This window comes from Trametes versicolor (assembly GCF_000271585.1).
Source record: "Trametes versicolor FP-101664 SS1 unplaced genomic scaffold TRAVEscaffold_1, whole genome shotgun sequence".
Classification (NCBI taxonomy): Eukaryota; Fungi; Basidiomycota; class Agaricomycetes; order Polyporales; family Polyporaceae; genus Trametes; species Trametes versicolor.
This window is the reverse complement of record NW_007360321.1, coordinates 2,095,929-2,108,228: the sequence shown is the minus strand read 5'-3', so window position 1 is coordinate 2,108,228 and position 12,300 is coordinate 2,095,929. Positions and strand designations below refer to the sequence as shown.

Genomic DNA, 12,300 nt, shown 5'->3' with positions numbered 1-12,300 from the left:
ATCGTGCAATGTATTCGATAGGAACTGCGGTATCATATGTGCGGCACAACCAGTCGCAGGCGGATAAAGAAACATAAGAGAAGCGAGCGTGGGCAGAACCCCGCTTACACGTCCGTCGGCGGCGGCGCTTCGGGAGGAGCGGGCAGAAGACTGTCAGTGCAAGCGCGCAGGCGATCGAGAATTAGACTCACGACAGCAGGCGTTTTCTGACGGGTTGCACTCCTGGTCAGGCGGGCACAGGATCAGACATGACGACGATGCAGACAGCTGCAGAAGCGGCTCCGTCAGCGCGATATGTTCCCGCCCTGCTCGGGCGTCACATCGGGGGACTCACCCTGAGGTCTTCCTCTGGCGCCGCGTTCCGTGGCGGATGGTACTCGGGCTGGATGGTGCTCGAGTGGATGCCCCGCTCGTGGAGCGCCTTGCGAATCTGCGCCGCTACCGGCATGAAATCGTGCTTGCGCGACGCCATGACATGCACAGACGCGACGATCTTGTTCTCCGACAGCTGCCACACATGGAGCTCGTGCACAGACAGAACTCCGTCCACCGCAAGAATAGCCTCGCGCACTTCGTCCAATGAGATCGTAGACGGGACGCCCTGCAAAAGGATGAAAGCGGTACTGCGTACTGTCCGCATGTGGTCAGTCTACATCCGGACGACGGCGGAAAAATAACGCACCTAGGGGCAAGGCTGACGAGAAAATAATAACCGTGATGACCAGACTGATCATCGGGTCAAAGTAAAACTTCCAGCTCCAGCTCGTGAGCCAGATCACAAGGCCCGTCGCAATGACACCAACGTTTCCCAGTGCGTCCCCGATGACGTGCAGAACTAGGGCGCGCATGTTCATCGAACCATGAGAGTGACCGCCGCCGCCGCCGTGGCTATGTCCGTTGTGGGCGTGAAGCGAGTGCGGGACAGACTCTACGCTGGCGCGGTCGGGGAGCAGGCGAGTAGACTCGTTCATTGTCTGCTGCTCGTCGAGAGAGGAGTCGCTTGGGCTTTCGTCGCGGATGTCGTCCATGCTCGCATGTCTGCCATGCGACCTCGATCGGCTGACGCGCGACTTCCGTGAGGGCGAGCGCGAGCGCGCACGTGCGACATCGTTGGCAGCCTGCATGATGGACGCACGGGTGGCGGCAGGATGGCCGTACATGGACGAGTACGACTCCGACCGCTCGCGAGACCGCGGTGTCGGTGACGTTACGTGAGGGCGGGGGGTCACCTGCCCGTCTTCGGCCGAATGAACGCTTGCAGGCTTGGAGCCTGACGGGGTTCCATGACTATGACCGTGGTCATGACCGTGTTCTGCGAAGCCTTTAGCCTTTGATGCATAGCCTTTAGTGAGGCATCACCTACCATGGAACAAGAACAACCCAACGAGGTTCGAAGCCAACCCGAGCGAACCGACTATGACAACCAGCTTCGGGTTTGAAATTTCTGCTCTCAGGGGTTAGCAAAAGGACATGCCTGCGCGAGTCTCAAGCACGTACCTGGGGTGCTGAAGAAACGTTCGATGGCCTCCAAGGAAATGGAGAAGCACAGCGCAAGCAGGAAGACACCATTGACCAGAGCCGCGAGGATTTCGGCCCTGTGCCAGCCGTACGAGTAACGAGAGTCGACTTCGGTCTGGTTGGTGAGCTGTTCATAGCCGGCGTAAATAGCTGCAACGGCTGGTAGCGGTGCGTGAACAGGACGATACCTTGATCGCATATAGCGCCACTATGAGGCTCAGTACGTCGCTGCGGCACAATTGTCAGACCCCCATACACCTCATTCCACATCTGAGGGAGTTCGGGCTCACTTCAGCATGTGGAAACTGTCTGCGACGAGGGCGAGCGAGCCGACCGCATAACCTAGCAGGGGTATTTTCAGCTGCGCGCCCGGCCAGACTCGATAGACGAAATACGCACCGACAATGAGCTCGGTGAAGAAGAAGAAGACGTCAATTACGAGCAGCAGTATTATGCGTGTTGAGCGGGACATCATGGTCGCATGCAGGCCTCGACGGCAGGCGGAACGCGGTGGGGGAGCGGGAGGAGGCAGGAAGAGAGTTAATGTTCAGGCCGTCTGCCATGGCCATTAAGTCATGCACCGGCAAACCCCGCTTTGGGGCCAGGGCTATCTGATAAGATTAGATGGGGCCCGCGTTATCTAAGGAGCGCTGCGCACCGATGATACCCGACGCAGGCGAGCCTCTGGACTGGCATGTCCTGCCACCTTGCTGACCACCGACGCGCTCTGGGCCTCTGTCTTCTGACCTTCGTGGAACGACTTTCTATTCATTTTGTGTTCAAAGCATGTATTCGCCGCTGTGAACGGACCACCCAAGAAGTCTCGCCCGAAACCTTCCTCGGCCGGTCCTGCCAACATACGTCACTCTCACTGGTGCTTCCTGGCATGCTCTGGCTCATATGGGTCTTTTACATTCAAAGGATGATGCATTTAGGGTTTCGGTAACGGCTTATTGGCGTGCGGGCTGACATCCGTCTTCAACGGGGCTGGGTCAGCGCAAAGTTCGCAAGGTTTGAGCAAGCATCGGTAATATGTGTGCAGGAGTTAGAGCGGGCCTTACTCTCGTGTTGCTCATCTTTTTCTTTATAAGAAGGCCGTACTGCGCGTGTTAATTTAGCCTGCTCATGCTTTACGCAACTGCATGCAGCCGTGACGGATAGGTATCGCTCATCGTCTGAACTGGCCATGTTTCTAAAAGCAATCCGTTACCCTATACTTCTGATTCTATAGTGTTTGTACCATGTCCGTACGTATGCCCTCCTAAATTCTCCACAGCGCGGGGGACAGATGCAAGATGCAGACGACCGCGAGTTATACTTGCATGATACGAGGTCACGTGCATGGACGAGTTTTGGCATGTTTGGCAAGAGCCTCTAGCGCAAGCCTGTCTTTTCGCAGCACTGCTCAAGTGCTCTGTTACGGTCCTGCTTTCAGCTCGCTTGCTCTCCTCGCTCTGCTTGCTGCTACCAAAATCCATCCTGTGCATACTAGACTAGAAGCCTGATCCAAAATTATGGCCGCAACTTCCATGGCAGCGGCTCTCGCCGCATCCCTGCCCGCACCCCAAGCCGCACCTGCACCGAGCGCACCGACCTACGAGGCCATCCCTGCGTCGATGGCGCAGGTGATCGACATCGAGGCGGAAATCCACATTACGAGCGTGCAGCTGGACGCGATAGTGAGTACCAGCCGTCCGTTCTATGAGCTGGACACGGCCGCGGTGCCCTCCGCGCCTGGTGAACGCAAATTGCCTCCGGCCGGCGTCCCAGGCTCGAGGGCACATGCCGGAGCCCGTTCACCCTCGACCGCCACGCGTGCCCGTGCGCTCCGGTCCCTCTGCCCTTCTTTTGGGGTTGGGCTTACGACCTGGACCCGGGGTTTGTGGACGTTTTGCTGACGGATTTTGTCCTCCGTCTCCGTCTTCGTGGATGCGCCGGCGCGTTCTTTTTGCTAGGCCGTCTCGAAGATCATCAAGCATGCAAAAGAAGCTCCGGGCTCGTCTGCGCACGGGCTCCTCCTCGGTCTGGACCTCGACGGCACCCTGGAGGTCTCGAACTCCTTCCCCCTCCCCCACCATTCCAACGATGAAGACGATAAATCCGCGAAGGGGATCGGTCAGTACTTTGCATTCCCGGAAGCACTACATTCAATTAAATTCGATCCAATTCAATCAGCACGGTACCAGGGGGCTATGCTTCGCTCGTTAAAGGAGGTGCAGGCGGACGACAGCGTGATCGGGTTCTACCAGGGAATGACACTGGGGTCGTTCTTCAACCAAACGCTGGTCGACACGCAAGCGATCCACCAGGAGCGGCTGCGACACGGTGGAATAATCATCGTCCACGGTGCGCGGCGGACCCAGCGTGTTTTCACAGCGTTGCTAAGACTCATCAATCCCCGCTGCTAGACATCTCGCAGACCGCACGAGGGAACGCGTCCTTCCGGGCGTTCCGTCTCACGAGGGCGTTCCTAGACGCCTACAAGCGGAACAACTTCAGCGCCACGAGGTGATAGACTCTGTCGTTATGTCCGATGGAAACCCCGGCTGAGCGGAGACATTACAGCCTAATCGACCACCGCCTTACCTTCTCAAAAATTCTCGAGGAAGTGCCGCTCAAAATTCGCACGAACGCGCTCGTAAGCACGTTCTTGGGCACGTTGGCGGAGGCTTCGGCCCCGCCAGCGGCGCAGACGAACCCTGCACTCGCCACGTCCTCTGCCGCCATCCCGCCGTCGTACCAGGTGCTGAACCTGGGCGCGGCGAACATGCCGCGGAATCTGGAGCTCATCGTGGAGGCGCTGGATAACTACAAGACGGAGGAGGGCAACCTCGCGTACTTGCACCGGCAAATCGCGCGCGAGAAGGCGAAGGCAGACTCGTTCATCGCGAAGCGGAAAGAGGAGAATGCAGCGCGGGTGGCTGCGGGCCTCGCGCCGGCGCCGGAGGAGGACGTGAGCAGGCTGTTCAAGATCCCGGCGGAGCCCAACCGGTTGGAGAGCATGTTGCTGCTGGGGCGGATCGACGCGTACGGGAAGAGCCTCGAGGAGACGGCGAGCACCGGACTGGTGAAGATGTACGCTGCGAAGGGGAACGCGGGCAACGGCAACTAGGCTGGCGGGCTCATGTACGTTGTGGGAGCGGTATTCGATGTTGTATTACGAGATGTACATATGACGCGGGGCGTGCATCATGGGCACGGGCGCGGACGTCGAGCGACGAGTGTCGCGGACATGCGGGGAACGCGTGAAGAAGAGCAAGACATGCGCCGAGCACCTGTCGCGATCGATGCGGGCGTAGCGCCGGGGCCTCGACAGGAACGCCCAGCGCGCTCGATAGACGCCAGGGGCCGGGGCCTGGCCGGCGGTGCGCTGGGCGGCCGGCGGGTACGCCCAAAGCGGAGACAAGACTGTCAGGGCAGTCCGGACATTGGCTGGGGGTGATCCGGGGGGCCGGGGCCGGGGAGAAATGCGCAGCTGTATTCGGAGAAAGAGGTGAGCCGTGGGAGTCGCCCTTTTTATTTGCAGCGCGCGGGATGTGGTCGTCGCTGTCCTCGTCCCTGCCTCTGCCTGTCTCCTCCCTTACGTCCCCCATCCTCCGCCAGAGCCTCGCGCCCCCGACGCGTTTCTCTTCATTCCTTCCGCCCCGAGCCCACAGCGATATATAAGCCGCTCCCGCCCTCTTTTGAGCAGCCCCCCAGTCCTTCCCCCACCCTCCCTTCACTCCCCGCTCACTCAGTCGACATGTTCTTCTCCAAGACCCTCGTCGTTCTCTCCGTCGCCCTCTCCGCCCTCGCCAGCCCCCACGTGGCCCGTGGCATCCACCACCGCGACGTCGCTCACCGCGCCGCCATGCCCGTCGCGCAGCCCGAGCCCGTCGTCGCGCCCATTCGCAAGCGCGCCGACTCCAAGCGCTGCAAGGTCCGCTCTAGCACTGCAGCCTCCTCGACCGCCGCGGCCACCACCTCCCTGGTCGCGCCCTTGAACGTCGAGAGCTCGGCGGCTCCGGCCACCACGGCGGCGCCCACCACTGAGGCCGCCCCCACCACCACCAAAGCCGCCGAGACCACCACCAAGGCGGCGGCGACTACCACCAAGGCCGCTACGACCACCAAGCACACTACTACCCAGGCCGCTGCGACCACCGCTGCTAGCTCGAGCGGCGGCAGCGACCTCGCCAACTTCTTGGCTGGCACCAACGTCGGACAAGGTAATGTTACAATGTCTCGCATGAATGATGCTGTGGCGCTAACAACGCTCCTTTAGGTACCTTCTACGCGACTGGTCTCGGTGCCTGCGGTATCACCAACTCGGACACCGACTACATCGCTGCCGTGTCCCACTTGCTCTTCGACACGTACCCGTACGTGTTCCATTGATTGATTCTGAGGGCCAATTATAACTGACCCTTGCTTCCAGTGGTTACAACGGTGTTAACCCGAACGCGAACCCCCTCTGCAACCGCAAGGTCAAGGCGACTTGTAAGTAGCGCGCTCATCCCCCATCAAATGCCCACTAATCCTTACTGCTTAACAGACCAGGGCAAGTCCGTAACCGTCGCGATCACCGACCGCTGCACAGGCTGTGCCCTCACCGACCTCGACTTCTCCCCCTCCGCGTTCGACCAGCTCGCGTCCGAGGACCTCGGCCGTCTGTCTGGCATGACCTGGGTCTGGGCCGACTAAGCGCTTCTCACCCGCGCTCCCCCTCCCTGCAGTGGTCACGCCCCGATACCACGCAACCTCGTTCTCCCTGTTCATTCGAAGTTGCTCTTTGGCTTTGTTTATTGCGTTTAATATTGGTTCCTATTCTCGCCCAGCCCTCCGCGCCTGTGGCGTCGTCGCTCGTCTCGACCCCCTGCATGCGGAGGGTGGGACGGTCTCTGCGAGGGTATCTGCACCGTGTTGTTGTATTGCATGCACGTCGGTGATGGGATGATTGACATCATACTGGATCGGTGTCGCGCCGCGCGCGACCGGCGGTCGCCGTTCTGGGAACTGCGGTCGCGTATGGAACACACAGCTGTCTATACATATGTTATACTCGACGTTGATCTGAATAACAAAAGGAAACGAACTAGTCGCCGTAGCGGGGAAGCTGTGTGCGGTGTGATGGTTACGCCAGTGCTGCTCGAGACGAGGCCGGCCGTGTTTCTCCGCGTGCACGGCCATCGGTAGGGCAGCGGGCAAGTCTGCAGCTATAGTTGGACTGCCCTTCGGTCGCGCCGCGGAGCCATTTGCGTAAATATAACGCATTCATTCGTCCGGTGTCCGTCCACATGGCATTTGTCATTCTGGCGCATGAAAGATGTGATGGTGGTTTGCTGCCGAAACCAGATACATGCACGATGCTTTGCACATGCAGAGTCGCGGAGGAGTTGTGTCCGAGCGAACGCGGTCTATAAGGTAACACAACTTTGCGAGAGCAAAGCACAATGCAGCAGCGAGCTCTAAGATGGGTGGGACAATGCAGCGCGTGCGAGCCAAGCAGTGCCAGCGGCTAAACGTACCTCGATCACCATTGTGACCTTCGTATATAAGATATGCCATCTTCCTTCATGCCCCTCACAACCTGATACCTTCACAGATAGCAGGGCAGATCATGTCCTCAACCACCGCGAAGCCTGAGGGAGACCCGGAGGTGGCAAAACAACCAGCTGTGCCAGACGAGCTCATGTACCGCCCGCTGGTGGACATCGCGGCAGAACTCCGTCAACTCCGCGAGGAGAATGAACGGTTGCTGGAGGACAAGCATCGATTGGACGAGCTCCTGCCTGTAAGTTAGCCACCAACAGATATTCTGTGCGACTGATCAGCGTTTTGGTACTAGGTAATGGCCACTTTGCGCACAGAGAGGGCTGCCTTCAAAGGGGCCGTCAGATGCCTGATGGATCAGACCGGGGTGCGGCGTTCTACTTCATCCTTTAATCGACAACCGTATCATGAGAAAGCTGACACTCATCCGACACAACAGTTAGTATCGTCCACGGCCCGCCCACCACCCACAAACCTAGCAAGGCTTCCATACGACGTGCTTCTCCCCATACTCAGGGCGTCCCGAGCACCATTCTACCAGCTCGATCCGTCCGTCGCCCAAGGCCCGAAGAGCCCATGGCTCATCGAGCAGCGTTATCGCAAGGGTCTCCTCTTGGTCTGCAAGGGGTGGACGGACGCGGCGACAGACTTGTTTTACGAGGACATCGTGCTCCGACGGGTAGGTCAGATATTCGCCCTCGCCGCCGCCCTAGAGTCGCAGAAACACCTGGCTCGGGCGGTGAAGACTATCCGACTAGAATCCTGCCTTGTCCCCCCGGCTTGCGCGGACGCCGCGCGCGACGCTTTACGGTCCATCTTTTCGTTGTGCACGGGGCTGGGGAGGTTCGAGTACCACTCGGCCGAGCACTTCCCTACAGCTACTGCGCTGCCTGCCGCTGGGGACATCTATGGGCCGTTCAACCGGGCGTTCGTTGACGACAGCTTGGACCCGTTCCAACTTGCCTACCGGCAGCGCGTCTCGACGCTCACGGTCCTGGATCTCGCGATGCCTTTGTCCTACAAACAAGCCGCGCAGCTTCACGGGCTCCTCTCCGGCGCTGGCCGCCTCGGCACTCTCAAATTACGCTCAGTACGGAGGGAAGAAGGCGAAGAAGACCAGTTCAAGGCGGCATCCGTCCTGACGCTCCCGCACCTAATGGAGCTTTATATCTCCGTCAGCGACGCTCATTTTGTCGCCTACGTCTCTACGTCGTGGGTGATGCCTGTCTTGGAGCGGCTCACGACGCTCGATACCCGCGCGATACCCACTGCGCTCCTCACGGCCCATGGCTTGCGCCTTCGCTACCTGCACCTTTGTCCAGCGCCCAGGTATCCCCATCATTGGCAATGGAAACCAGCCAACAGCGCCGGTGTTGAGCATATACCGGAGCTCTGCCCCCTCATAGAACACCTCGTGCTCTACCCCAAACCACTATCCCCCGCGAATCTCGTCACCGTGTTAAGGCAAAAGTGCCCTCGCTACCTAGACATATATACCATAACCCCGCGTGTCATCCTACCAGACGAGCAGGCTGCAGTCAGCGTGCGGCTCTTGTGGGCGACCCACCCCGACCTCCCGGCGATCTTCGACCCGAGGGTCCGCATGGCCCCCGGCGCTACGAACATCTTCCACCTTCGCGGGGTTCGCCTTCTGTGCTCTGAAAATGCCATCATGTCTGATGTCGAGCCGCACTGCGCTGAGGCGTTTCCACCATTGGCGTTCAAGGACTACGACAAGGACAGGTCGGGCACGTACAAACCACCGAAAAGCGCAGGGTCCCGATCCAACAGGTCTTCCTTGCCTGAGGGTTCTGGCTATACGACTCCGAGTAGTGCCACAAGCAGCGGATGGTCGGAACGGAGTTCCGAAGCTGACGATGATGAAGAGGAGGGAGAGGAGACCGACGACAATGGCGACTCAGAAGACGACGATGGTTCGGAAGGCCTCTCGGAACACGATTCGGATTGCTGGCAGCCTGATGAACAACTCGACCGCAATGTCGTCTTGGACTTATTCCGCTCAACACGCGATCATGCATATGATGTCTAGGTATACATGGCATCTATGGTCGTTCAATGGAGCACCTAAGCCTCAACGTCTAGTGTAGGAGGTCTTCGCGAGGTTTGTTGTAGGCGTGCTGCCATAATAGAACATAATGTATAGCAGTGGCATCTCCATGTACGTCATCTAGGGCAGCGAATTTTTGGATACATGTCAGTCTCTGCACAGTGAGGTTTTGATGCCCGCAAAGTACGCCGCGTCCTCCGTCTCGCGGGTAGCCTCGTCGACCGCGGATATGAGATCGTCATCTCCGGAGTCTGTTTTCCGCGGACTCTGGCCGATGATGGTCGCCACGAGGTCGAGAACCAGATGGCGCAACGGCGAGTCCGCAGGCAGTTTCGCATACGGACCCCGCAGCTTACCGCGCGCCGGGTGCGATATCGCGAAGTAGGGGACAAGGCGGGACCGGAGGGCGGTGTATGTCTAAATACAGCTGTCGGTCAGCTCCGCCCGGAGTGTGTGTACGGTATCGCCAAACCGTGTACTCACCCCTGCATGAAACAATCCTGAACGTCGCTGCAATAACCGCAGAAGTAGCCGGACAATGGTCTGTGTAAGAAGAGATCAGCGATTGGAATTCGCCAGGTTCACGTCGTGCACAGACCTCGGTAGTCGTGGGGTGGTTCCCGCCCAACTCCCAGAGAGTTTTAGGGAGCTGCAGGATCCATTCTTCCAGCTGTGCATCCTGCTCTTGACTCCGCCCGCATTTGAACGCGCCGACGTACTCCGGCTCCCTGTCCAACTAGATATGTCGGTGAACAAACGCTGCAGAAGCGGCCAGGTACGTTGTTTTGACTCACAAGCACAAGTCTACCGATAAAGTCGACTGTATGCCTCTTAGTTGCGGACGCCGAGGATGCTCTGGTTGCATGTTCCACGACGGCTGAGAAAAGAGTCGCTGAGGCCGACGCAAGCTCCAAGGTCGCATTGTTGATCAAGGACCAGATGGTCGGCAGGAGAGAGACGTAGGCTTGTGCGACTATGGGCCGTGGTATTGATGACTGGGCACTAGAGGATGGGGCTTCTCCGTGGAGAAGCTGAACGATGTATTTGCTGACGCGCTCGATCTGGCGTGCGCCGACGGCAGATGCAGAGCTCGCAGCTATCGCTGAACGAGCCCCACGCAAGGACGCCCTCGACACACGTGTTGTGGGCGCCCGTTTGTTATTGCCTTGCAAGGCCAGTACGAGGAAGGAGGACAGTTCGCAAAATATGAGGTTGAGGTCCTGGAACGCCTGCTCTATCTTGATGTCTCGCTTTGCGGTAGAGGAGCTGCTGACGGTGAAAGGGAAGTAAGGTGACAGGTACGAGAGCATCGTCTGCAGGTCGGTTTCCGCCTTCTCGTGCGAGTACCCTGACTATAAGGCTATCAGTAGATGTCACCGAGTTGAATTAGTTAAAAATAGACTCACTTCGGATGTATTCTGCAATACCCGGCCGTACAAGCTTCGACATATTCGACACACTACGAGCACCATTTGCAAATCGGTCTCCGGTGGAGTCGAGCTCGGAGAGAAAACGGAGGGCGCGAAGTCTAGGAATGTCGACACGAGAGTGGAGTGCAGAGTACGGGCCACATGCTGTCAAAACGGCAGTGAGCAGTAGAGGAGTATTGTAGAATAGTACAGACTAACCGCAGCTGAAGCGACTTGCAGATCCAGACCACTGCTACCCTGTTTGTTCTCGGCCAACGCAGCAACTGCAACATCGATGTCGTTCAACTCCTGGACGGCCCAAGATGCCGAACTTGTTGCGGCGAGATCGAAGTCGCCGACGAAGTCCTCGTTCTCGCCAGAGGCTTCCGGCACCCAGCTTCTAGTGCTGGGAGGCTGCGAGTCATGACTCATGTTAGGGCCATTTGTGGGGCGCAGAAGGGCATCGAACGCGACGAATGCCGATGTGGAAGCAAAGGACGATGAAAAGTACCAAGTCGGTGTCGTGAGATTTCCGGAACTTGATTCGTTGCTGATATCCCGTGGTCCGCTGGCAGTAGTCACGGCATAGACCAGGAACGTCGCCAGGGATTTCAGAACGACGAGCTTGGACTGTGCCGAAGAGCCAGTCGAAGATCCAGTCAACACGGGGCACGCAGGGAGCAGAGAGAGCGGACGTACGGCAGGCGATAGGACCACACTAGCGGTAGAGGTCGCACGAGCCGGCCCCGAGTCTAGAAAATTCATGTTCAGTCTTCACCCCACCAAGATGTTCACGAACTGTCATACCACCGCCCTCTCCGAATGTAGTTCCGGCATTGAGAATCCCGAGGTAGCCTTCGAGAGCCCTTCTTCCATGACTTGTACCCCCTTGTTGAGTCCATCCTTCTGTGACGACCTCCGGGATGTACTCAAGAAAGATGTCAAGAAAACGGACGGCGTCGATGCGAATCTCCGGGAAAATGTGGGTCTGAGCAGATGTAGTGAAGAGCAGGAGAACTGGCGAGTGAGGAGTGATGTCGTCCTACAGATGGTGTGAGTGGTGCGCAAAGGGGCTGTGTGCTGCATAGTTACGCACTCGAGGCACATGTCGGAAAAGCCAGGTAAAAAATGCCAGCAACGTCTTCCGTACACTCGCATCCTGGAAGAAGATCAATAGAGCGCACATTGGTAGATATTTGAGGCTTACCTCGTCGCTGATGAGACGAATGCAGCTATTGACCAAGGCAGTCAAATGCACGTTGATGAGCTCGGGATGGGCCTCAAGAAGCTCCCGAAGTCCAAGTAGGGCATCTGTCGCCTGCATTAGATGTATGGTACCTCTATTTTTATAAGGCGCTACCTTTTCGCGTATTTGAATTGTAGTGCTTGAGGTGTACGACGAGAGAGTCAAACGTCAATCGTCTCCTAGTGGTAGGTGCATCCGTGTCCCTGTCGGTCGCGATGCTCTGAGTGGGTAGAGCGATAGCTGCAAATGTATCATTAGTATGTATTCACGCACGAGAAAAATACACTTACACCTGGCTTTGAAAGATGTATCGATGACGTTGTTTGCTTCTTGCTTGCCCTTTCCAAGCTTCAGCTTGGCTTTCTAACGATTCTGGCAGCATTAACAGATATTTGCAATCGAGGGGAGTGAGCTCATACTGAGAAGTCAGCTGCCTTATCCTTCTTTTTCTTGGTGCTTTTCGGCATGTTCGTGCAATCTCTGTAGACGGATGAAGTGGCGGACCAGACGAACGAACTTACTTGTCG

At 57.9% G+C, this 12,300-nt stretch overlaps 4 protein-coding genes across 4 annotated transcripts; 2 read left to right on the top strand and 2 right to left on the bottom strand.

Annotated features, from left to right (window-relative positions):
* Positions 1-104: 104 nt before the first annotated feature.
* TRAVEDRAFT_33191 (cation efflux protein) lies at positions 105-1,990 on the bottom strand (the record flags this gene model as incomplete). The annotated part of the gene is made up of 9 exons (XM_008033779.1): positions 105-127; positions 192-267; positions 335-630; positions 683-1,312; positions 1,364-1,444; positions 1,498-1,645; positions 1,707-1,746; positions 1,809-1,860; positions 1,918-1,990. The coding sequence occupies 9 exons, from the start codon at positions 1,988-1,990 to the stop codon at positions 105-107; spliced, it is 1,419 nt and encodes a 472-aa protein (XP_008031970.1).
* Positions 1,991-3,047: 1,057 nt separating this feature from the next.
* On the top strand, positions 3,048-4,630 carry TRAVEDRAFT_41819 (uncharacterized protein; the record flags this gene model as incomplete). The annotated part of the gene is made up of 5 exons (XM_008033960.1): positions 3,048-3,197; positions 3,474-3,633; positions 3,694-3,864; positions 3,927-4,026; positions 4,084-4,630. The coding sequence occupies 5 exons, from the start codon at positions 3,048-3,050 to the stop codon at positions 4,628-4,630; spliced, it is 1,128 nt and encodes a 375-aa protein (XP_008032151.1).
* Positions 4,631-5,260: 630 nt separating this feature from the next.
* On the top strand, positions 5,261-6,201 carry TRAVEDRAFT_33189 (uncharacterized protein; the record flags this gene model as incomplete). The annotated part of the gene is made up of 4 exons (XM_008033778.1): positions 5,261-5,726; positions 5,783-5,879; positions 5,936-5,997; positions 6,053-6,201. 4 exons carry the CDS (start codon positions 5,261-5,263, stop codon positions 6,199-6,201), a joined length of 774 nt encoding a protein of 257 aa, XP_008031969.1.
* A 3,064-nt stretch (positions 6,202-9,265) lies between these two features.
* On the bottom strand, positions 9,266-12,240 carry TRAVEDRAFT_68214 (uncharacterized protein; the record flags this gene model as incomplete). The annotated part of the gene is made up of 13 exons (XM_008034690.1): positions 9,266-9,535; positions 9,602-9,661; positions 9,717-9,854; positions 9,913-10,470; positions 10,525-10,692; positions 10,747-11,157; positions 11,227-11,279; positions 11,335-11,569; positions 11,624-11,686; positions 11,735-11,838; positions 11,888-12,013; positions 12,064-12,136; positions 12,193-12,240. 13 exons carry the CDS (start codon positions 12,238-12,240, stop codon positions 9,266-9,268), a joined length of 2,307 nt encoding a protein of 768 aa, XP_008032881.1.
* Positions 12,241-12,300: the final 60 nt, after the last annotated feature.